Source organism: Cucurbita pepo, chromosome LG04 (assembly GCF_002806865.2).
Source record: "Cucurbita pepo subsp. pepo cultivar mu-cu-16 chromosome LG04, ASM280686v2, whole genome shotgun sequence".
Lineage (NCBI taxonomy): Eukaryota > Viridiplantae > Streptophyta > Magnoliopsida > Cucurbitales > Cucurbitaceae > Cucurbita > Cucurbita pepo.
In genome coordinates, this window is record NC_036641.1 from 9,361,232 (window position 1) to 9,383,472 (window position 22,241).

At 36.8% G+C, this 22,241-nt stretch overlaps 4 protein-coding genes across 6 annotated transcripts; all 4 read right to left on the minus strand.

Annotated features, from left to right (window-relative positions):
- Nucleotides 1-1,138: 1,138 nt before the first annotated feature.
- On the minus strand, nucleotides 1,139-5,455 carry LOC111792355 (probable acyl-[acyl-carrier-protein]--UDP-N-acetylglucosamine O-acyltransferase, mitochondrial). 2 transcript variants are annotated; one of them, XM_023673759.1, is made up of 11 exons: nucleotides 5,237-5,455; nucleotides 5,038-5,135; nucleotides 4,014-4,138; nucleotides 3,806-3,914; nucleotides 2,903-2,995; nucleotides 2,681-2,797; nucleotides 2,510-2,593; nucleotides 2,087-2,191; nucleotides 1,899-1,985; nucleotides 1,718-1,831; nucleotides 1,139-1,554 (listed from the first exon to the last, which is right to left on the minus strand). In XM_023673759.1, exons 1-10 carry the CDS (start codon nucleotides 5,301-5,303, stop codon nucleotides 1,718-1,720), a joined length of 999 nt encoding a protein of 332 aa, XP_023529527.1. In that variant the 5' UTR covers nucleotides 5,304-5,455; the 3' UTR covers nucleotides 1,139-1,554. The 2 variants fall into 2 exon arrangements, with proteins under 2 accessions (XP_023529527.1, XP_023529526.1); XM_023673758.1 differs by having other exon boundaries at nucleotides 1,718-1,837.
- A 234-nt stretch (nucleotides 5,456-5,689) lies between these two features.
- On the minus strand, nucleotides 5,690-10,368 carry LOC111793548 (inactive protein kinase SELMODRAFT_444075-like). 2 transcript variants are annotated; one of them, XM_023675478.1, is made up of 9 exons: nucleotides 9,942-10,368; nucleotides 9,338-9,519; nucleotides 9,150-9,244; nucleotides 7,952-8,985; nucleotides 7,708-7,868; nucleotides 6,601-6,677; nucleotides 6,362-6,509; nucleotides 6,110-6,259; nucleotides 5,690-5,990 (listed from the first exon to the last, which is right to left on the minus strand). In XM_023675478.1, exons 1-9 carry the CDS (start codon nucleotides 10,102-10,104, stop codon nucleotides 5,955-5,957), a joined length of 2,046 nt encoding a protein of 681 aa, XP_023531246.1. In that variant the 5' UTR covers nucleotides 10,105-10,368; the 3' UTR covers nucleotides 5,690-5,954. The 2 variants fall into 2 exon arrangements, with proteins under 2 accessions (XP_023531246.1, XP_023531247.1); XM_023675479.1 differs by having other exon boundaries at nucleotides 9,338-9,492; nucleotides 9,942-10,367.
- Nucleotides 10,369-14,072: 3,704 nt separating this feature from the next.
- On the minus strand, nucleotides 14,073-15,889 carry LOC111792968 (protein NDL1-like). Its single transcript, XM_023674603.1, has 8 exons — nucleotides 15,774-15,889; nucleotides 15,622-15,682; nucleotides 15,454-15,540; nucleotides 15,285-15,362; nucleotides 15,125-15,181; nucleotides 14,960-15,015; nucleotides 14,738-14,873; nucleotides 14,073-14,647 (listed from the first exon to the last, which is right to left on the minus strand). Exons 1-8 carry the CDS (start codon nucleotides 15,887-15,889, stop codon nucleotides 14,435-14,437), a joined length of 804 nt encoding a protein of 267 aa, XP_023530371.1. The 3' UTR covers nucleotides 14,073-14,434.
- Nucleotides 15,890-15,971: 82 nt separating this feature from the next.
- On the minus strand, nucleotides 15,972-20,298 carry LOC111793394 (protein NDL1-like). The gene is made up of 11 exons (XM_023675241.1): nucleotides 20,076-20,298; nucleotides 18,410-18,509; nucleotides 17,869-17,966; nucleotides 17,673-17,761; nucleotides 17,521-17,581; nucleotides 17,353-17,439; nucleotides 17,184-17,261; nucleotides 17,024-17,080; nucleotides 16,859-16,914; nucleotides 16,637-16,772; nucleotides 15,972-16,546 (listed from the first exon to the last, which is right to left on the minus strand). The coding sequence occupies exons 1-11, from the start codon at nucleotides 20,133-20,135 to the stop codon at nucleotides 16,334-16,336; spliced, it is 1,035 nt and encodes a 344-aa protein (XP_023531009.1). The 5' UTR covers nucleotides 20,136-20,298; the 3' UTR covers nucleotides 15,972-16,333.
- Between the last annotated feature and the right edge of the window lie 1,943 nt (nucleotides 20,299-22,241).

Here is a 22,241-nt window from a genome sequence, read left to right on the forward strand (position 1 = left end):
AATTTCAAACATTAGTTCAAAGAATATGATCATGGGATGTTCAGGGGAATTATCTAATCAAAAGAATAGAGATCCTGATGAACTGTTTTAAAGTGATCATAATTAACTAACTACACTAAAAATATAATTTGTTGTTGTTTTTCTTTTTTGTATATAAATCAATACTTATTGAAAAATTGAAAGACTATTTCGAAAAAAAAAAACATTACATCATTGATCATGATCCAAATTCAGAACTGACAATATACAATGTACAAGCATTATGCATGTTTCTTGTCATATTTCTGTACTATTCATGGGGCAATGACAAAGTGGCCGTAGCATTATTAGTTTCTTCTTTCTTATATAAAATAAAATAAAGTTTATTATATTCTTATATCCAAGTATAATTCCGGCAGGACAGCATATTGTTTGAATGATGGTAGGTTAAAGAATTGTTACTTTCAACATCATGGGATATATAAAATAACAATTATAATATAAAGTTTGTGTGTCTTCTCAGCTTCATAAGGGGGTGTTCTTTTTTTAATCATTTCTCTTTAATTTATGTTGAAAGGATAGAATTTTTTTTATATATAATTGTGATGCAATTGAAAAAGATGCTGTCTAGAGAGGACTTTCGTTTTTCCTTTTCCCCTTTGTGTATTTTTAGAACTATTTTTCAAAGTCAGAGGTTGTTACCTTTGAAAGATTGCTTTGGATTTCCTACAACCTTGGTCAAGCCGAAGAGTTCCATTCCTTTCCTTTCCATTTTCCAGGGAGCTGACCTGCACATTCAAGAGATAAAAATGTATGGTCAAAAAGAGAAAGAGACAGTTTTGAAGAACATTCGTATTCTTGTGTGTTTTCTTACCAAGAAATTGTCCACAGCACTGTAGATTTGCGTTCCCATCAGGAGATTCATGTGCAACTTCTAAAGGGCATAGAGCAGTAGTTAGTATATCATGCAGAAGCAAAATAGTCAAATCTGTTTGGTAGGGTAGCCAAAATTTTCTTCTTCTTGAGGGCTGATTGGAATGAAATAGAAAAAATTGGCCCAAAAGAAACATGACTTTCAATGTCCAATTTTCTCTACAACTTTGAGTAAGTTTTGATCATGGAAAAATGAATGTAGAGATGAAGGGCATGTTCCAAATCATTTTAGTAAACCTCTCAAAAGTGATTTCTGTCATTCCAAAATTATTCTCAAACATGTCCAAAGAGGCCCAAAGAGAGGGTAGGGGAAACATGAGCAATCCTTAAAAGGCCCAAAGAGAGGGTAAGGGAAACATGAGCAATCCTTAAATTGTTGTTGGGCAAACCATTATACGCTTGATTCAATGTAATGAGTTCTATCAGAATGGTAAAAGAAGTAAAGATCACACAAATGTCACAAGGCTCTTGATAACCCACTAATTAACAGTATCTCGCGGAGTCGACAGTAAATGTGCAGCAACTATTGAGCAAAAAGTGTGCAAATGGCTGGAACGCCAGAAGAGAGAACTAACATCCGCAACCACAAGTGCAAGTTTCTTTCTTCTTCTTTCTGGGTTCAGAAGTAAGCTCTAAAGCATCCTGATTGATTTTTGCAAAGTTAAACTTCGAAACAGATGCTTGATAATTTGATCAAATAGTACAAATTGTTGCCTATATATGCAGGAACAATGTGTAGAATAATTTTCAAGTGTGCGTGGAAAGGGAAAAGAGGTTTTATTTAGAGAGGCGAGCACAATCTTACTTAAATGCCATTCCATAGTCTGAATTTGCATATGCCCCTACGATTTTGTTGAAACGAGGCACGAATAGACCGAATCATGGAATGCACTGAAGGTATGTGAGCCAATTTTTCATTCTGTTCCTGAAAGAATGGTTCACATTAGTTTGTGGTTATGTCTGTAGGAGGGAGAGATGTGAAATACCACTTCTTCGAGACGTTCTTCCAACCCTTTAAACTTTGTATCAGTAGGCATGAATACCTTCCTGTAAGCAGATCTCAAGCCATTGATCTGGATCCTTGGACAAACATATATGGTAAGCCTTTCCATATATAATCATTAAATGATGCTAGTAAATTTGAATAAAATCATAATGAAAAGTGAAGTGCAACCTCTTCCACCGTGAATCCATTGCGCCGAAGTCCCTCTAGATTCAAACCACGAAGTTCTGGTCTTTCTCCCGCCACCATCATATATTTAGGTACATCTTGGGAAACCTTCATGCATGTAGTATTATTAAATGAAATTGGGTTTGTAAATAAAGAACTGCATTTTTTATGGATTGTTCTTAAAACACACAAAAAAAAAAAAAAAAAAAAAAAAAAAAAAAAAAAAAAANGTTCAACATTCAAGCAAACAACTGGACCAATTAGTTTGTGTTTAGGAGATCAGCATGCTAACCACGTTGCTACAAAGCTCTTCTGACAAGATTATAAGGTACAAAAAGTTGAGCAATGTTGAAGTATCCGACACACATTCCTAATAAAATAATTAGTGTACAGTGGCAAAGATAATAAAATGAAAAATGATAATACCATCGAACCCGCAGCAACAAATGAGAAAGAACCAACATGGCAGAATTGATGAACTGCAGTGGCGCCTGCTGTGTGAACGTAGTCCTACAACAAGAGCACTTAGTACTTCGTTAACCACACTAGATGTTACTTTGTGCAAGATAAGAATTAAAAGAGATTGAGATATCCAACCTCCACCACAACATGGCCGGCTAGAAGAGTATTATTTGCAAAAATATTGTTGTTCCCGATCTTGCAATCATGAGCAATATGACAGGATCCCATTATGAGATTGTTGTCACCAATAGCCTGATTTTCATAAATCAGGATTAAAAAAAAAAAAAAAAAAAAAAAAANTATAGATTCTAACGATCAGAGAAAATTTGAAGTCTCTTCAGAGCAATTTGATCTTACCGTCACATCACTCGACTTCGAAGATCGGTGGATTGATGAATGTTCTCTTATGTCATTGTTATCTCCAATATCAAGGAAGCATTCATCCCCTGGCTAAATCATTAAAAATAATCTCATATTAAGAGCAACTATATCCTCTTTTGTTCCTCTTTTAGAACAATAGTCACCATGGCTTCTCATAACAATATCTAAGTTAAGCCCGTAATAGTGATCATAATCCACAGGAATGGATGCATATGTGTTACTGATAACATTAAAATTAAGTCATTAATAATCTAATAATACCCATTCATCAGCAAATAGTCCAAAAAATCTCAAATTTACAGAAAAATGAAGAACATTATCTTATCCAGGGTAATAATGACATGTATGAGAAGAGAAAAACTAAAATTGCTTATCAGCATTGATTTAAGCCACCTACTGCTTAGAAGAAAATAGATGACAATCTGGAATATGGAAAACAAATAACAGAACAAATGATTGAGAAATGCAGAAAATAAAGAACATTTATCAGAGAACCATCCGCACTCTATATAGTTCAGCTTAGAATTGGGTAAATGTCAAGTCTACCAAATTCTAGAATTCATTATTATATGCATTCAGCTTCCACAATGATTTTGCCAATCATTCTATGAGACAAGTACATCAGAATTTTAATTAGACAGCCATATACTAAAAATTACTAGGAAGTTAACTTGCTTGTCAGCAGCATTGTTTATCATATGTTGATTCTATCTCATTTCAGCAAATCTACTATCATAAGAAACAGTAATATGGTGCACAAGTTAGGCAAAATAAAAAAAAGAACAGTGCACTAACGGAATATAATTCAAACCAAAAATGAAATTTTACACCTATCTATCCAACTGATAATTCTGAAAAATGTAAGATTGAAATATCAACCTTGTATTTCATGTCTTGGCATCTAATGCCAACCACTGCATGGTGACCTATTTTGTTATTACACCCAATGACCGTACGACCAGGAAGGTCCTCACCAACTATTGCGCCACTGCCTGACCATGTTTGCAGAATAAACACAATAAGATAAGTTGTGTAATTCACCCTTAGCATATTACTATAAAAGATGTCTGGTAGAACTCTAACTCACGTCATCAAGACACATCGATCCCCTAGTTCTGTACAGCCAAAAATGTGGCTTCCAGGATGTAATTGACAACCATTTCCAAGCTTTGCAAAGGCTCCCACAGTACAGAATGGACCAATATACCCATCCTGTTACATAAGGAAGATCGATTGAATCAATTATTTACAAACCAGTAGCAAGAATGTAAACACATCATCAAATTCACTACTTGACTTCTAAGTTCTTACAATTCCTATTGATATAGATGTGTTATTTCTTGGAATGTAAATTCTGTTGAAATTTTGCCTAACCTATCATCATCAAGATTTTACTAAATTATTTCATGACATGTTTTGTATTTAAAGTTGTGTTTGTTTTTTGTATTATGACAACAAATTTACCATTTATATTAAAGAAAAAAAATGTATATACCACAAGTACTGCATAACATAATAAATTTAAAATTAACATCATGCACAAATTTTTTTACAATCAATATTATGCATTTTACATATTTAAACACATTTCATGAGGTATATATTTTTAAGAATAGTTTATGCAACTTTGCATTAAATATTTATTGACATGATTAACATGATAATGTGTAGTAAATATAAATATATTTATATATATTGAAAATATTAAGACAAACAAACTATTCTGCCAGAGATAACATGAGAAACATGAAGTAATTACAAAAACGTCATCAGATTCTCAGCTCAAAAGTAGTGAATATCGATCGATATTCATTCGAGTGAATCCTCCCTATGCATTCCAATGCAACACATACCGGAATTAAGGAAAATAATCACATGAACGGTTTAACGAAAGTTTTTAAATCCGATGGAATCATCTTCCAAAAGTTGCGCTGCACTCAGTAATTAATAACAAACGGACTAAAGTTTAGCACTATTAGAAACACAAGCGCTAAGATACTGAAAATTAACAGAATCATGAACACTTGAACACGTAACCAGGTCGTCAATTAAACAGATTCAGATTAACATCAACACGATAAAAGACAGTTCAACAGTAGAAAATGAATGACCTCGCCAATTACAGCATTCGGATGTACGACAGCGGTTGGATGGATGAACGTAGAGCTTCTTTCAATGGCAGTTTCCGGTTTTGCGTCTTCCAAAATGACTACAACATAGAATAAGAAAACCTAGAAGCTCAATACAAAGCAAAGAGAAGGAGGGAAAGGAGAAGAGAAGTTACAGTAACAGAGCGTAAGAGATACGAACAAGTTGATGAGCGACGAAGATGATTCAGTGAGCAAAATGAGCGGCGAGCTTTGAGAAGTGACTGCATCAGCGGGAAATTGAGAGCGACGGAAGGAGTATCGACTCTTCCTCGACGAAAATCAGTTGCCGGAGACTCCGAAAAGAAAGCGTTGGATTACGACCCGACACAGTCTTCGTAAAATCGGCGCCAAGATCTTTCTCCCCGCAAATTATTTTCCTTTTTTGGTTTAAAAAAGAAAATAAGTTAAATTACAATTTTACCCACTAAATTTCGTTGGTATCTATTTTACCCGTAGCTTAAAATAAATAAATAAAATATATATATTTAATAAAATTTTAAAGTTCCATTTTTATATTTAAATATTATTATTAATACAAAATTAAAAGTTTAAAGCCAAATTAAATAATTTTAATTTTTTTTTAATTTAAAATGAACTAAAAAAATAGAGAAAGTTAATAATAATAGTAATAATTAACATATATTCAGCCTAATTATAATTAGAATATCATACAAGTATCTTTTATTTGGAACTAATCCAAGCCAAATCTAGACACTTTTTATGGTACAAAAATTTGATCCCCATATTTACATTACACATTGCTTAAAGCTATAGACCTCACTCCAACATCCCCTTAGCTATATGAGCGTTGATTTCAGAGCATATACTTCAACAACTCTGCAAAATTTTCCTGCAGGCTTCCTTACATGGCAGCTGGATTATAAAACGATGTCGCCCTCCAAAACCCGAAGCACCTACAACAACCATGAAGCCAAGATGCCATTAAAGGGTGGATGATCGTGTCTGTGTGTGTGTGTGTGTGTGTTTTGGTTGTGCTTCTGGGATGAAAGTTGGGCGATTGCTTGAATTTTACCTGAGACATACGTGGTCTTATGTATGGGTCGTGTTTGATGCACAAGGAAGCGCATCGCAGCATGCGGTGAACTTCCTCGTCCGAATAACAGTTCATCAAGCATGGATCGACTAGTTCAGAGATTGCGTTTTTTCGCAATAGCTTTCGTGCCTGATTCGAACATGAAACAACTCATGAATTCAAAGGAGAAAACAGGAATGGTATTTGAAGAATGAAACACAACTAACTTTGCTGCTTGTGAGACAGACTTACCCATTCTGTGAGGCACTGCTGGCCCTTGGGACGGTTTAAATCGATCGCTTTACGTCCAGTCACGAGTTCCAGCAAGACTACACCGAAGGAGTATGTATCGGCTTTCTCCGTGATTTGGCCACTCTGTGCATACTCTGGAGCAAGGTAGCTACGCAAGCAAAGATTTTGGAATTTTATTTTTCTGATTGATATAGTTTGTGTAATGAGAATGGAAGAATTGAGAGAATTGAAATGGTTACCCAAATCTCCCCAGGATTCTGGTTTCCACTGCTAGGTCTCCATCAGGCTGCCACCTTGCCAGCCCAAAATCTCCGACCTATAACTCGAAAACAAAGTTGCATGTTATTTACTTGAATTATTAACCGAAAAACCCCGAAAACAGCACACTTCATAAGCATTTTTATTTGACAGAGAGACGACGCTCATACGTCAAGGATATGGGTTGTTTATGTGAGATCTCACATTGGTTAGAGAGGGGAACAAAACATTCTTTATAAGGATGTGCAAACCTCTCCCTAATAGACGCGTTTTAAAAACCATGAGGGGAAAGTCGAAAGGGAAAGTCGAAAAGAGGACAATATCTGTTAGCAATGGGCATGGACTGTTACAAATAGTATTAGAACCAGACACCAAGCGGTGTGCTAGTGAGGATGCTAGGCCCTAAAGGGGGTGGATTGTGAAACCCCACATTGGTCGGAGTGGGGAAAGTGTGCCAACGAGAACGTTGGCCCTCGAAGGAGAGTGAATTGTGAAACCCCACATTGATTGGAGAGAGGAACGAGTGTCAATGAGAACGTTGGGCCCCAAAGGGGGGAGGATTGTGAGATCCCACATTGATTGGAGAGGGGAACAAGTACCAGTGAGGACGTTGGGCCCCAAAGGGGAGTGGATCGTGAGATCCCACATTGATGGGAGAGAGGAACGAGTGCCAGCGAGAACGTTGGGCCCCAAATGGGGGAAGATTGTGAGATCCCACATCGATTGGAGAGGAGAACGAGTGTCAGCGAGGACACTGGGCCTTGAAGGGGGTGGATTATGAGATCTCATATCAGTTGGAGAGGGCAACAAAGCATTCTTTGTAAGGGTGTGGAAACCTCTCTGTAGGAGACGTGTTTTAAAAACCTTGAAGAAAATCCAAAAAGGACAATATCTGCTAGCGGTGGGCTTGGGACGTTACCATTCAAATGGAAACAAACAGAAAAATTCTTATGCTAATCCAAAAATGTAAATGCATCTTAGAGTAAATGGGATTTTCTTTGGTTTCCTTCCGTAGGATAACTCATGGCTTGTGATTCTTATATCAAATCACACGCACAGCTGGGGACTAAGATGAGAGCTTGACTCACTAGTGGTTCGAAATCATGAGTAAGGAGGATATTGTTTGGGCGGATATCACGGTGCACAATACACCCCACCCGACATTCTTCGTGTAGGTATCTCAAACCTCGAGCAGCTCCGACTGCGATCTTTTGTCGTGCAGACCATTTCAACGGATCCCGATTTCGTCCTACAAAGATTGACCATGGCAGTTAATAAAGATGCATACATGTCATTAACAAAACAACAAGGTTTTTTGAGACAAGACATTACCATAAAGATGGGAATCAAGAGATCCATTGCAAATATATTCATAAACAAGCAACCTTCTTCCACCCTCCACGCAAAATCCAATGAGCATCACGACGTTCCGATGTTGAGCACAGCTTAAGACCTCGACTTCTGAACAAAATTCTTGATCTCCCTGGGTACTAGCCAGTTTATATTGCTTGACAGCAACGACTTGTCCATCGGGTAAGATGCCTCGGTGCACAGACCCATATCCACCCTCAGCCAAAAAGTTCGTTTGTGCAAATCCGCTCGTAGCAACTTCAAGCTCTCCATAAGTGAACCATCTAGGAGGATTCCCAAATGCAGGGGCTTTGTGCTGACACATTGAACACAGTGGAGGAGGGCCTAGAGGTGCTTTTCTGGATAATGAAACCGTGTTCCTTATGTTTCTGCTTGTGCTAACATTAGTACTTCTACTCACCGCATCGGTGTTAGGATCTTGAGAAAGAGTTGACATTTTCTTGACCAGACCTTGACGTGTTGAAGCTGGAGGTCTATGATGAACATTTTGTGATTCTTCCATTACGTGTTGCTGGATTTTACGCCTCGAACTTACAATATCAACCATACAACGCTGGAAATACGAAACGGAGGGAGTTTGCTTTTCGTTCTCAGAATCACATTCAGATCCAGATAAATTTCTCCCACCTTCAGCTGCTGTTCTGGATTCATTTCTCAAGCTGCCACAAAACCCAGAGAACAAAGATGAACTGCCCACATCCGAGCTCGATATCGACGATGTCCCAACATCAGTTACCGTAAGAGGTGACTCAGCATCAGGAGTACTCACAGGAGTCATATCAGGCCCCCTAAATGCAGCCGATTCATCGAAATAGCTTTTCAGACACTTCTGAGAGACATCTAATTCATGTGATGATATCCAAGCTTCTCTAGTAGTATTGATTTTAGGGGATTCCATCAAATTCAAACGAAGAACCTTAGGCTGAGATTTCTTCATTAGAACAACATTACACTGCAGCTCTTCCAAACAGTTCTTCCTTTCATCTTTCAAATGCCTATCCATAATTATGAAACAACAAGAATGAACAAATGGGAACCAAACAAAAGTGAACGAAAAGCTTTTAAAGTACACAATGATATGCCTAAAATGCCTAAAATGCACACAGTTCATATGAATGGATGCCGAAAATAGAGACAAAATTTACATGATATCTATTACTTGTCCAATATCACCCAGTTTGATTGAACTTTCTTAGCTTCAGTAGCCACCATACCCCGAGCCAAACCCGAAAGAGCTTTGATCCTGACTTTTATCTGCAACAAGAATCCACAACTTTGAGGATTCGTAGACGACGAGGAGCAAGAACTAAACAAAAAAACGCTTTGGAAACAAGTTATTGAACAGACCTTCAGTGGTTCATAAGCACCATGAAGCTGATGAACCATTTGAGAACATGAATGCACAATGTCATCCTTCTGATCTGAAAGGGTCTCTGATGGTGTTCTAAGATGACCAATCGCGCAGTCGCTCGTAAATCGGGAAAACCCCCGCAACCATTTACCTATAACGGTCAGATTTTCCATCAAGACTATTACAGTCAAGAGGGGAAAAAATTAACAACTAAACGACAGAAAGAACAGACATCATAGTAATGAACATGAATAGTTGACATTATCATCAATGGGATAGTAGTTTTACTGGAAATTTCAGGAAAATGTTCTCAAATAATGCCAAATTTCCATCCATTTTAGCCACAGATTCTCATGTTTCAGGTAATAATATGTTATTGAATGTTTGATTCTGAGGAATCAAGGATAATCTAGCTCCCTACAGACATAAAGTCACTCAAAATAATTGCTGAGACAAACATTTATGTAGCAGAAATTCACGAATTCTCATCTGGACATCATAAATGCAATCGAAACGTGTCTGAAAACTTATCCATTAAGAATTTCCTTCTCGGGCAAAGAAAATCTACAAAAACACTAAGAATTTTCAAAGGAATCTTACTTGAGTGATGAGAGGGAATAACCACAAGGAGCTTAATATGATCTCCAGGCTGAACAACATGAGTCAAAGCCCAAACCAGAGCAGTCTTAGAAACTTCCTTGGAGGTGGCTTTAATGGCGACCACCACCACTTTCCCAGCCACATCAAGATGACTCTTCTCCATAAACCCTTCAAAAACTCTCACAAAATCCACAAACCCAGTTCAGTTCCCAACCTTGAGGATCAAAATCCAATACCCATGTCAGAAATTTCCATTAAAGAAGACCCCTGAAATGAAAACCCCCAAAAAGAAACCGACACTGAACACAGGAAAACAAAAAAATTAAAGGGTACTCCGTATTCACAATACTGCAGCAATGAGCAGAGAAATCAGCGAAGGAAATGGCTCAGAAACCGATGTGCTTTTGCTCGCCTTGCGAAATGGGAGAAAAAGGAGCTTAAAGAAGAAAGTAGAGTGAGTGTGGGCCCTCTTTTTACATGTGAAATTCACGCAGCCCACATGCTTTAACGAGTAAAATTGAGCTAATTTTTTACCCATTTGGCCATTTTTTTTTGCTCTTGAAGCCACGCTTTGTGAGGGCCAAACAATAACGACGCTAACAAATAAAGGGATTCGGTTAACTAAATGATTATGTGGTAAAAACTCATCGATGAATCCAGCAGCTAAGTTCCAAGCGGCTTTTGATCCCAATGAAACGAGTCAATTGACGTTGCTTTCTTTCTAAGAAATCCAAAAGCCAAAACAGTGCACAAAGTGTTTGGTATTATTTTTTAATCTCAGTTCAGGGTTGTTTAATTTTCGAGTTTATTCTCACAAAATCTAAGCTTTATGAAGATCAAAACTTTAGCTTCTTAATCGAAATTATATATCTAAATCGATCGAGTTAAACTCAAATTATTATATATTTGTGTTTGGATTACAAAAAAAAAAACGTTGCAAAAGCTGGATTGACTGTATTAATAAAATCCTTTTGAGTTCGTGATATCTATAAATAAAAAAGATGGGGAAAAAATGATTTGCTTTGGAAAAGAGAAGGTTAAGGAAAACGACAGGAAGCAGAGGACAGAGCATCATAAATGGGACAATAATAAAGAAGCTTTGAAGGCTTTTGTGCGAGCTGGAGTGGGGTTCAAAGCTTTGCAATCAGGTCCCTATTCAATAATTATTTGCACAATGAAATCATCCAAGGTTGTCCCTATTGGCTGCTAATGTTATTTATTGTCTTACTGCTGTTTATTTTTTTTACTTTCCATTAATTATGATCTTGAATTCATAGTCAAACTATGTTCCTGTCTCAAGATATTAAATTTCATCGATGTTTATGACGATAGAGAAGAAAATGAGCGAGAAAAATAGAAACTTTAGTACTTTGCAACTGATTTTGATCCCGATTCTATATCTGATGGTCCTTCTGCAGTATGGTTACGTTTGCTTTTAAAATGAAGAATTGAAGAATTTATCGGGAATCCTACCAAATCCATTTGTTCTTTTTCTGTAGGATTTGAACTTATAACATCGGGTTTTGGAGACCCGCGTTCGGTATAAATCAATACAAGCGAGATGTTTTATCTTTACTCACATGCATTTTACAAAAAGATTTCAAGAGATCGCCTAACATAGCATGACTCTAAGTAAAGTGTCACAATCGCACTCTTACGATATGTTTTTTAGCAATTGTGTAGCACTCACTCTCGCCACCGAGTGAGTCAGCCAACTCGAAATCGTGTCGCTTTCGATCTGACGACGTATACCCAACACTCTGACCCCGCTTTAAGAAAAATGTTTTAGACAACGGAGGGAGAGAGAGAGAGAGTTTGAAAGAAAGATCGAGAGAAATGAAGAAAGGAATATTATAGAGTATAAGCGAAAAAGGCAACACAACGGCTTAGATAACATACAACTCTGGGTAGGAAGAATTAACGATTAGCATCATATAGGGTGCATTCTTAAACATTTTAGGTCTTACAGGCCCAGACATGATTTTGTTAAAATACTATAGAAAATACAATACGGAAACTATATATCACTAAAGAAATAAAGGAAAGTGATAAAGTGATACAATGCAAGTGATTTGGCATGCAACAATGGACAACACGTCTTGGACAAGCATGACTGTGACATAAAGCATGTTTAATCATGAAGTTCTTATGATTGAGCCGCTAAAAAAGAACTTGCACTCTGGTAGTATAAGCAGTAACTTTCAATCTTTTAAACCTTTATTAGTCATATTATCCTCAAGTTCACTCTGGACTGGTAGGTTAATGTTTTTGTAAATTTTTTTATTTTTTATGTAATAAGATCTGTATCATAATTACCTTACTGCCCCCACTTATGCTTCTTCTTCCTCTTTTTTTTTTTTTTACTGTCCATATCAACAATTATATTCCTTAATGCCAAAAAAAAAAAGGGAAAAAGAAAGAAAAATAAATTATTCCACTCTTTTTAGGTAGGAATGGAATGTTAGCCTTCCATTTTTTATTTTTATTTTTTTTTTTTTTTTAAAAAAAATTAGAAATTGATTCTCTGAGTCTAAGAAGAATGCATAAAAAGAAAAACTAATATTCTCCTTCAGATCATACTTTTGCATTTTTTGTTTCTTGTGTATATATATATTTATTTATTGTATTAATTAAATATATTTTCAGTTTATAAAACACTTTTCTTGTTTTAATTATGTATATTTTAATTTTACTCTTAAGAAATAAAATTTACGAATATTATTAAAGAACAGATTCCGATATCCGATATTGTGTTTCTCATTTCTTTTGTTGCTCAATGTCACAATCGTGTTCTTGTGATAGTGGGACAGCAATTGTGCGACACTTGTTCTAATCAAGCGAACAAGTCAGCTTTAAGAAATTCGAACGTCGCGAACAATGTCAACGTATGTGCAGGCCTCGAGTCACGTTATGAGAAAATGTTTAGAAAACATGCGCGAGAAAATACATTGGAAACTGGTTTGAAGAATTGAAGAAATCAACGTTATATGACTATAAGCAAGGAAACGAATACGACGATTTAAATATCATATAACTCAAGGTAGGAAGAAGTGATAACTAGTCATATCCCCTACGGTACATTTTAGGGCATTTTAGCACCGACGGGGGTAGACATGATTTTGGTGAACCAATATGCAATGCTAGAGGCCTATCTAAGATGAAAGCATGTAAAAGAAGTTTGGAACGGGCATGCAACCATGGACATCACGTCCTAGACAAGCAAGACCAGGATATCTGTCATGCGGCTATAGACAACGCGCCTTGGACAAGCATGACCACGACATCCTCCCCCACTTAATTGGTTGACGTCTCTGTTAACCAACTCGAACAAGCAAGACTGAGACATCTGTCATGCAGCTATAGACAACATGTTTTGGACAAACTTGACCGTAACCCTCAACTGCATGGAATTCAAGTGGTAATAGTGTTGTTAGACCTTCACTCCTTAGATTCCGTCAACAATCAAACCCAACCTACTTTAAATACAACTTGATGATTTAAAAAGTACGAATAACTTATAAAAGTAACCTTACGTACACGGTCAACAACAAAAGTAATTATCGACTTGCTTCTTTATAATTGTATCTACTTCAATAAGAACGCACTCAGTTCTTCGAACGTAGTCCCAAAAAAAAGAAAAAAACCATTTCAATTTATATTTCCAAGTACGTAATGATTTATTAACAAATTACACAAATTTATCAATAAACCAAACCAAAATGGTGTTGGGAGCAATCAATAGGGAACAATGAGAACCTGTATGCTGCTCATGACTTTATGGACAGCCGCATACATAAAGGGAATAATAATAATAATAATAGCCAACCAGCACCGAACATGAATGCTTTCACAACTATTTTTAAAAGAGAAAGCGGAAATCACGTTGAAGGCCGGCAAAAATTAAGCAAAAACTCCTCGTTCAGTGAATCCCAGCTAAGCCATTTCAATCATTTTCAGGCTCCATCCCATTCAATCTATATTCCAATATAAAACAGACATACACACACCCATATACACCGATATAACTAAAGATGAACCCATCTGAACATAGCTTAGTAGATAACACACAAATTCCTGTTGAACGAAAGAAAACGATGATATTACTCGTAAGAAGAAGAAGAAGAAGAAGAGTAGCATGCAACAGCTCAATTCATTGAAAGTCGTAATAAATAAATATTTTGGTCAGATTGAAGAATATACGAATCCAAAGAGTTCAAGAATATGATCTCTTTTATGTCTGATGACTACAAAAGAATGAATATGTCCTCCTCCCTATAGTTATTTACCCATCATCATTGTAAGCTCTTTTTTCACTCACATCTCTCCCTATCTACAAACGCCCTTTCAACAAATCAAAATTCTGGAAACGAAAAAACTTACAGACGTACAGACGGATGGACGGACGGACTTTCGAATCACAGCGAAGCATTCGCCTTAGCTCAGCCCCTTCTTCTCCTCCTCCTTTTCCAGTTCTGTCTGTCCCTCCTCGACGATTAAGAAATGCGGGTCTTTATTGGTTTTAGCTTTAATCCCATGCTTTCCGGAGAAAGGAGCTCTGGGGAGATGCAAGATGGACTGAGCGGACTCCGTGGACTGTCGCTGAATTGGCATGGTCTATACAACCCGTATCCCATGAAGAAGTACTCCATTGGTATCAACATTGCGTGTGGTTGCTCTTCAGTTACCATCGATCCACAAGCTTGGACCTGCGTGAATCACCCCCCCCCTCGGGTTAATTATCTAACGAAGCCTAGGCAATTATGGCTGCAGAGCGTTCAATTACTATCATGTCATACCTCAACCAAGGCACTATATCTTCTGTCCAATTTTGATATCATGTGGAGTGCTTCAGAATGGAAAGGCGAGCTATCCCCGACGAAAATGAGAGTGCGACACCGGAGCCTTTTCAACCCTTCAGTAATGTCTGGTCTTCTGCAAAAGGGAAAAAAAGGTTGCGTTGCAGATTGACATATACATGGATGAGCGGAACGAATGGTAGAGATGGGAAAAGAATTTACCCATTAATTGCTTGGAGGAACCTCAAAACATTGTTGCTCTGTCTCTCATCTAACAACTGACAGAACAGATATACCATCTTTATCAAACCAACCCAAAATTTGAACCAACAACGAGAAAAGTTCGAGAAACGGAAAAGGATACACGACAGACAAACTAGCACATACTTTTCTACAAGCTTGAACTATATCAGACTCTGCAACTTCGGCACTACCACGGACCTCCTGTTGCAAGTTACAACACAATCTCATGAATCCAGTCACCCACAACAATATCAAAGGTGAACACAGAAAAGTGAATTAACTCTAAGAATGGAAATCATATAACCTTGCTGAAGTACCGCTGAAGCAAGCACTCTTTCAACAACCCGCACATGCCATAGAAGTATAACAAGTTAGACATTACCTGCAAGTACAACGGATACAAGATATTTAACATGCATCAAAGCTTGAATGTAATTCTATCTATGAAGAATAACAAGGCTTGAAAAGGTTACCTTATTATAGAACCACTCGGACCAAGACGGTGCCTTGCATAAGGGGGATATAAGAATTAAACCAAGAACACGTTCTCTATATTTCAACTGTCAAATAATAAATTGGTCAGACCAAAAAAAAACTTTTGATTGAGCTTCACAATAAATTTCACAATGAGATGAACGTACAGCAAAAAGCGTAAGAATGTAAGCGCCTGCTGTTACCCCCATGCACATCACTGCACCAAGTCTGTAATAGAAATAGCCAATTCAAAATCAACTATACAAGCTTTGATATCAAAATTCTAAAGAGGAGTCGAGAGAGGATGCGTTGTAATTACCCAAAATAGTTGAGAACCTCAAGGATTTGATCTGCTAAATCATCAGCAGAGGGCATAGGATTATCCTGACAAATCTCAGCAGCTCCTAACTGCAAGAACTCTTGGTAAANGAACATAGCTTAGTAGATAACACACAAATTCCTGTTGAACGAAAGAAAACGATGATATTACTCGTAAGAAGAAGAAGAAGAAGAAGAGTAGCATGCAACAGCTCAATTCATTGAAAGTCGTAATAAATAAATATTTTGGTCAGATTGAAGAATATACGAATCCAAAGAGTTCAAGAATATGATCTCTTTTATGTCTGATGACTACAAAAGAATGAATATGTCCTCCTCCCTATAGTTATTTACCCATCATCATTGTAAGCTCTTTTTTCACTCACATCTCTCCCTATCTACAAACGCCCTTTCAACAAATCAAAATTCTGGAAACGAAAAAACTTACAGACGTACAGACGGATGGACGGACGGACTTTCGAATCACAGCGAAGCATTCGCCTTAGCTCAGCCCCTTCTTCTCCTCCTCCTTTTCCAGTTCTGTCTGTCCCTCCTCGACGATTAAGAAATGCGGGTCTTTATTGGTTTTAGCTTTAATCCCATGCTTTCCGGAGAAAGGAGCTCTGGGGAGATGCAAGATGGACTGAGCGGACTCCGTGGACTGTCGCTGAATTGGCATGGTCTATACAACCCGTATCCCATGAAGAAGTACTCCATTGGTATCAACATTGCGTGTGGTTGCTCTTCAGTTACCATCGATCCACAAGCTTGGACCTGCGTGAATCACCCCCCCCCTCGGGTTAATTATCTAACGAAGCCTAGGCAATTATGGCTGCAGAGCGTTCAATTACTATCATGTCATACCTCAACCAAGGCACTATATCTTCTGTCCAATTTTGATATCATGTGGAGTGCTTCAGAATGGAAAGGCGAGCTATCCCCGACGAAAATGAGAGTGCGACACCGGAGCCTTTTCAACCCTTCAGTAATGTCTGGTCTTCTGCAAAAGGGAAAAAAAGGTTGCGTTGCAGATTGACATATACATGGATGAGCGGAACGAATGGTAGAGATGGGAAAAGAATTTACCCATTAATTGCTTGGAGGAACCTCAAAACATTGTTGCTCTGTCTCTCATCTAACAACTGACAGAACAGATATACCATCTTTATCAAACCAACCCAAAATTTGAACCAACAACGAGAAAAGTTCGAGAAACGGAAAAGGATACACGACAGACAAACTAGCACATACTTTTCTACAAGCTTGAACTATATCAGACTCTGCAACTTCGGCACTACCACGGACCTCCTGTTGCAAGTTACAACACAATCTCATGAATCCAGTCACCCACAACAATATCAAAGGTGAACACAGAAAAGTGAATTAACTCTAAGAATGGAAATCATATAACCTTGCTGAAGTACCGCTGAAGCAAGCACTCTTTCAACAACCCGCACATGCCATAGAAGTATAACAAGTTAGACATTACCTGCAAGTACAACGGATACAAGATATTTAACATGCATCAAAGCTTGAATGTAATTCTATCTATGAAGAATAACAAGGCTTGAAAAGGTTACCTTATTATAGAACCACTCGGACCAAGACGGTGCCTTGCATAAGGGGGATATAAGAATTAAACCAAGAACACGTTCTCTATATTTCAACTGTCAAATAATAAATTGGTCAGACCAAAAAAAAACTTTTGATTGAGCTTCACAATAAATTTCACAATGAGATGAACGTACAGCAAAAAGCGTAAGAATGTAAGCGCCTGCTGTTACCCCCATGCACATCACTGCACCAAGTCTGTAATAGAAATAGCCAATTCAAAATCAACTATACAAGCTTTGATATCAAAATTCTAAAGAGGAGTCGAGAGAGGATGCGTTGTAATTACCCAAAATAGTTGAGAACCTCAAGGATTTGATCTGCTAAATCATCAGCAGAGGGCATAGGATTATCCTGACAAATCTCAGCAGCTCCTAACTGCAAGAACTCTTGGTAAAGTTCCGAAAAGGAAGCTATGTGAATATAGTATTCAGAAGCAGATACAGTTATCCACGTACACAAATTTACTCAACAATAATACAGACCTCATGTCCTGGTGGACTGATATGGTAGATGCAAAAGTTGTGAAGTAGCAAAGAAGCTGCTTCAGGGAAGAAGAATAATCCTTGAAAACACGACATATCTGCAAAACTCAGTGAAAAGAAACCACTTAAAAGCTATTTCACATATTTTGAAGATGGCGTAAGAAACACAGACACTTTAGTTTAGCTCACTTGTCCAAGTCCTACACTTGTTGGACACGTATCGAACACTGAGTTACATACTAGCTGTACATGGTCAATCTAGTTCGAACATTTGTTAAGTAAACTAAATAGACATATAATGATGTATTTTGAGGGAAAAACACATCAAATTCATATTTTTAAGCATATAAATACATAAACATATGGACTTTGAATTTCCTTCTGGTGTAAAAATGTTAAATGTATATTTAAGTAAACGTGTCTTTGCCATGTTCGTGCCCTAGATACTTACAAACTAACCTGTCAAAGGATTTGTGTCTAGTATCCATATTAATGCATCTTAGATGACGACTAAGAAGAACGGATAACTCCAAACACTTACGATTTAGAGCCAAATCTGGATAGGTAATCAGTGGCGGCTTGTCTTGGTCTCCGCAAACTATAACAGACACAGAACCCTGGCCAGTTCGTATATGATGCTCCTGTGAATAACATGAGTAGCATTTGATCAGCAAGATGATATGAAAAGTATTGGGGGGAATCAAAACACTCAAATCAAAAAGAATATAAATAAGAAACATCTTGTAGTTGTCTCTCCCAATCACATATTATTCCTGTACGAGCTATGGGAGAGCAAAAAGGAAGCCCTTTTGGAAGGAAAAAAGTTCAAATAGTCCAACATTTCCAGCCTATTATATCCTAAAAGAACAGCCCATGTGCATTTCCTTTCAAGATGCCCAAGCTAACTTGTTCCTTCAATCTAGTACAACTTTATAAAAGTAGAGCAAAAAAAACGAATGTATATTTCTGCGTTCGAATTATCATTAGCTCAAAAATTATGACAACAGCCAAGATAAATAAGCAACCATATCTATCAACACAAATAAAGTTTCATTACAAAAAGAAGAATAAGAAGCAAAAAAGTGGGTAAGGCGTTGGTTCATTCAGTAATGGGCTTCCAGCGATTAACGATCATATCCTCAAGGGATAAGTTAAGTACTAAGATAAGCAACCAATACTACAAGAAAGCAAATGGAAAAATATCTAACAAAAACAATACCATCTTCAAACTCATTGATAATTGCAAAGTTCAAACAAACAATTCCCAAAACCCCAACTGGAAAACTAAAAAATCCTTGAAAAAAACACAAATTAAAGATACAAGATGTCTTAATCCTCATAAAAGCTTGACCAGGTGAAAACCCTTTGTCAAAAGAGGTAAAAGAAATTGAATAGGAGGAATAACAGGGTTTAAAAATGTCAAGGCCTAGATAACAACGACATAGAACATAATGAAAACCAAAAAGAGAAGGAAAAAATTGGAAGGAAACAAAAAGGACCCAGAAGCTAGAAATAGGAAATCATCAAATCCCATCGTTGTCACATCAAGCATGTAAACAAGTAGGAAAAAACACCGATCCCTGAATCAAGAAAGTAGCCTCAAAACCTAACCCATTGCCTAGCTTAATTAATTAGTTCGTTCATTTAAGGAAGAAGTGTTGGACTTAATTGTTAATAGCTTCCTAATGAATGGAAGATCCTCGGTCAAACGAGCCATGGAAATGAACTCCAGATCGGAACGGGAAAAAAGAAAAGTGGGAAAGCAATAATCCCCAAATAATTTTCTCCTTTATATTCATATCCGAACAAAGCTATAGAATGCCATAAGACACTTCACCCATAATAAGAACCCCCAGCCCCACAGCCAAAAGAAAACGGGATTTTAAGCCATCAAATCATGAAGAGAAAAAAAAAAAAAAAAAACCCCGCTGANGGGATTTTAAGCCATCAAGTTAAGCACCCTCCTCAACACTTGGTTCAAAGTGTTAAATCTTTTGTGGAGGACCTACCAAACGAAAAACTTAACCTTCTGGGGAATTTTCACCTCTAGACAAGGACCAAATAATTAAAGAGACANGCTGAAATCTCTCGATCGACAAAAAAGAAAGAACCGAGAAATAAAAAACGATTGAACTGCACAATAAACCAAGCCATTAAAGGCAAACCCTGGTGGAAAAAAGCAAGAAACGAATGAAATTAAGACAAACCGTTCCACCGAGATAGATCTTCTCCATGTCGACGGAAACAGAGTCGTTAGAATCTGCCATGGCCGTAGCTCTGTGTCCGTCCGATAGCGCTACCACCAAAACAGCCGGTCGCCGTCGGTCGCGGAGGTCCTCCTGTGTCTCTGTCTCTGTCTCTGTCTCTGTCTCGCTCGCTTTTACTCTCGTCTCTCTTCTTCCAGAATTATAGGCTTTGGATTCGTTGGCTTATATACAAAGCGATTCTTTCTTTTCTCTCCGTCTGTTTTAACAATCTCTTTCTCTCATTATTTTTTTTTATCTTTTTTATTTTTATTTTCTTTTTCTCTCTCCATTTTTTCCTTTTTATTTTTATTCTCTCTCGTCTAACTGGAAATTTTTAACTGCGGTTAATTTCCACCGACGCTCTGAGACCCTCCCTACCAACTGATGATATTAACCCGTTAACCGTGGTCAATGTCCCGCCAGCTCAGCCTTTAAAAACCGAAAAAGGACAAGTGCATGAACTTCCCTAAACGGCGCCGTTTTAGTGCCGCCGAAATGGCACTTCCTTTGCTAATATTATTTTTTGCTACGATATATTTGAAAACCGAAATTTTATTTTTATGAATATGTTGACGTTATTTTAAGTATTATAATATATTATAATAATTAGTTATAGAATATATATGGTTAATATTGGAAGATTTAGTTAGTTTATTATTATTATTTTTAAGTATTAGTTGGTAGCTTATATTCTATTTAAAGCAGGTGAATATTAATCAAAATTGGACTTTAAATTTTACTTGAACTTTTGATCTCACCTACGTTTATTGCACTTCTCGAGCCTAATTCTATTTCTCATTCTTAATGTCAAGGTCCTTTTTATTTATTTATTTAATTAATATTTGAATTTTTATATTTTAGTTTAAATTAATTTTATCATATACATGATTACGATTATGATTTGTGATCATAAGAATCGTGTTTAGTTAAATATTTAAACTAAAAGAAAAAAACAGTTGTGTTTACTAACGTTTTGAATCTTCAAGTTGTAGTGTAATGAAATCATTGACCTGCTCCCTATGAAGGCTAACCTTATTGAGGGTGAGGAAGGGGTGAAGATTCTATGGGTCGAGAGCATGCATGGTGTCACAATCGACAATGAGATTGTGCCCTTGAAAAAGTCATCAATGACGATGACTAGTTAAAATGGAAGAGAATATTGCAACCATACTGCGAAAAAAGTAGATTATGACTCTCACGCACAAATAAAACAAGGTGGCGAGATGGAAATGGCGCTCAACCGGCCAAGCGAGGATTGAAATAGATAAGTGTCATAATGGAATCGAGAAGGACATGGCAAACATATTTATTAAATAATTTTGGAATTTCAACAATAAAAATATAATTTAACAAAAAAATAAAAGAAATGATGATTTTAAATGGGCCCTATTACATTGAGTTTGACCAAAAGCTGATTAGTGTCATACTGATGCATACACCTGTCATTGGATACTCTTTTTATGGGATCCACGTGGCCCATACCCCTGACAAATAGGTTCGAGTACGTGTACAAAAGAAGTCCTTTAAAATTTTCTTTTATTAAAAAAAAAAAATGATATTGCTTGCCTTTGATCCGACTCAATTATTAATCATGCCCATTTTAATCATATTTTAATATCAACTTCACTTACATTTGGCAATTTGTGAGTGGTTCCCTCACATTCATTCACCAACACCCCATACATTCAATCATTTTTTTTTTTTTAAATTCAATCAAATCGACCTGTTGTACATTGTTCGCTGACTCACTTTGATACCATTTGTAACATTTTGAACCCACCGCGAGTAAATATTGTCCACTTTGACCTGTTATGTATCACAGTCAACCTCACTGTTTTAACGCACCTATTAGGGACAGATTTTCACACCTTTATAAAAAATGATTTATTTCCCCCTCAAACAGTAAATATAGTATTTTTCATCGTTTCTTTGCATAAAATAGTAATAATAATAATAATAATAATAAACTTACTCGCTCCCTTGCTTGAGAAGCTCAAATGTTTACCCGAATATATATATATATATTTGAACTTGCAAAATTTATTATTATTATTATTGTTGTTATTATTATTATTGGAATATATAGCGAAAAAAAAAAAACTATCATAATTAGTGAACAAGTATGTC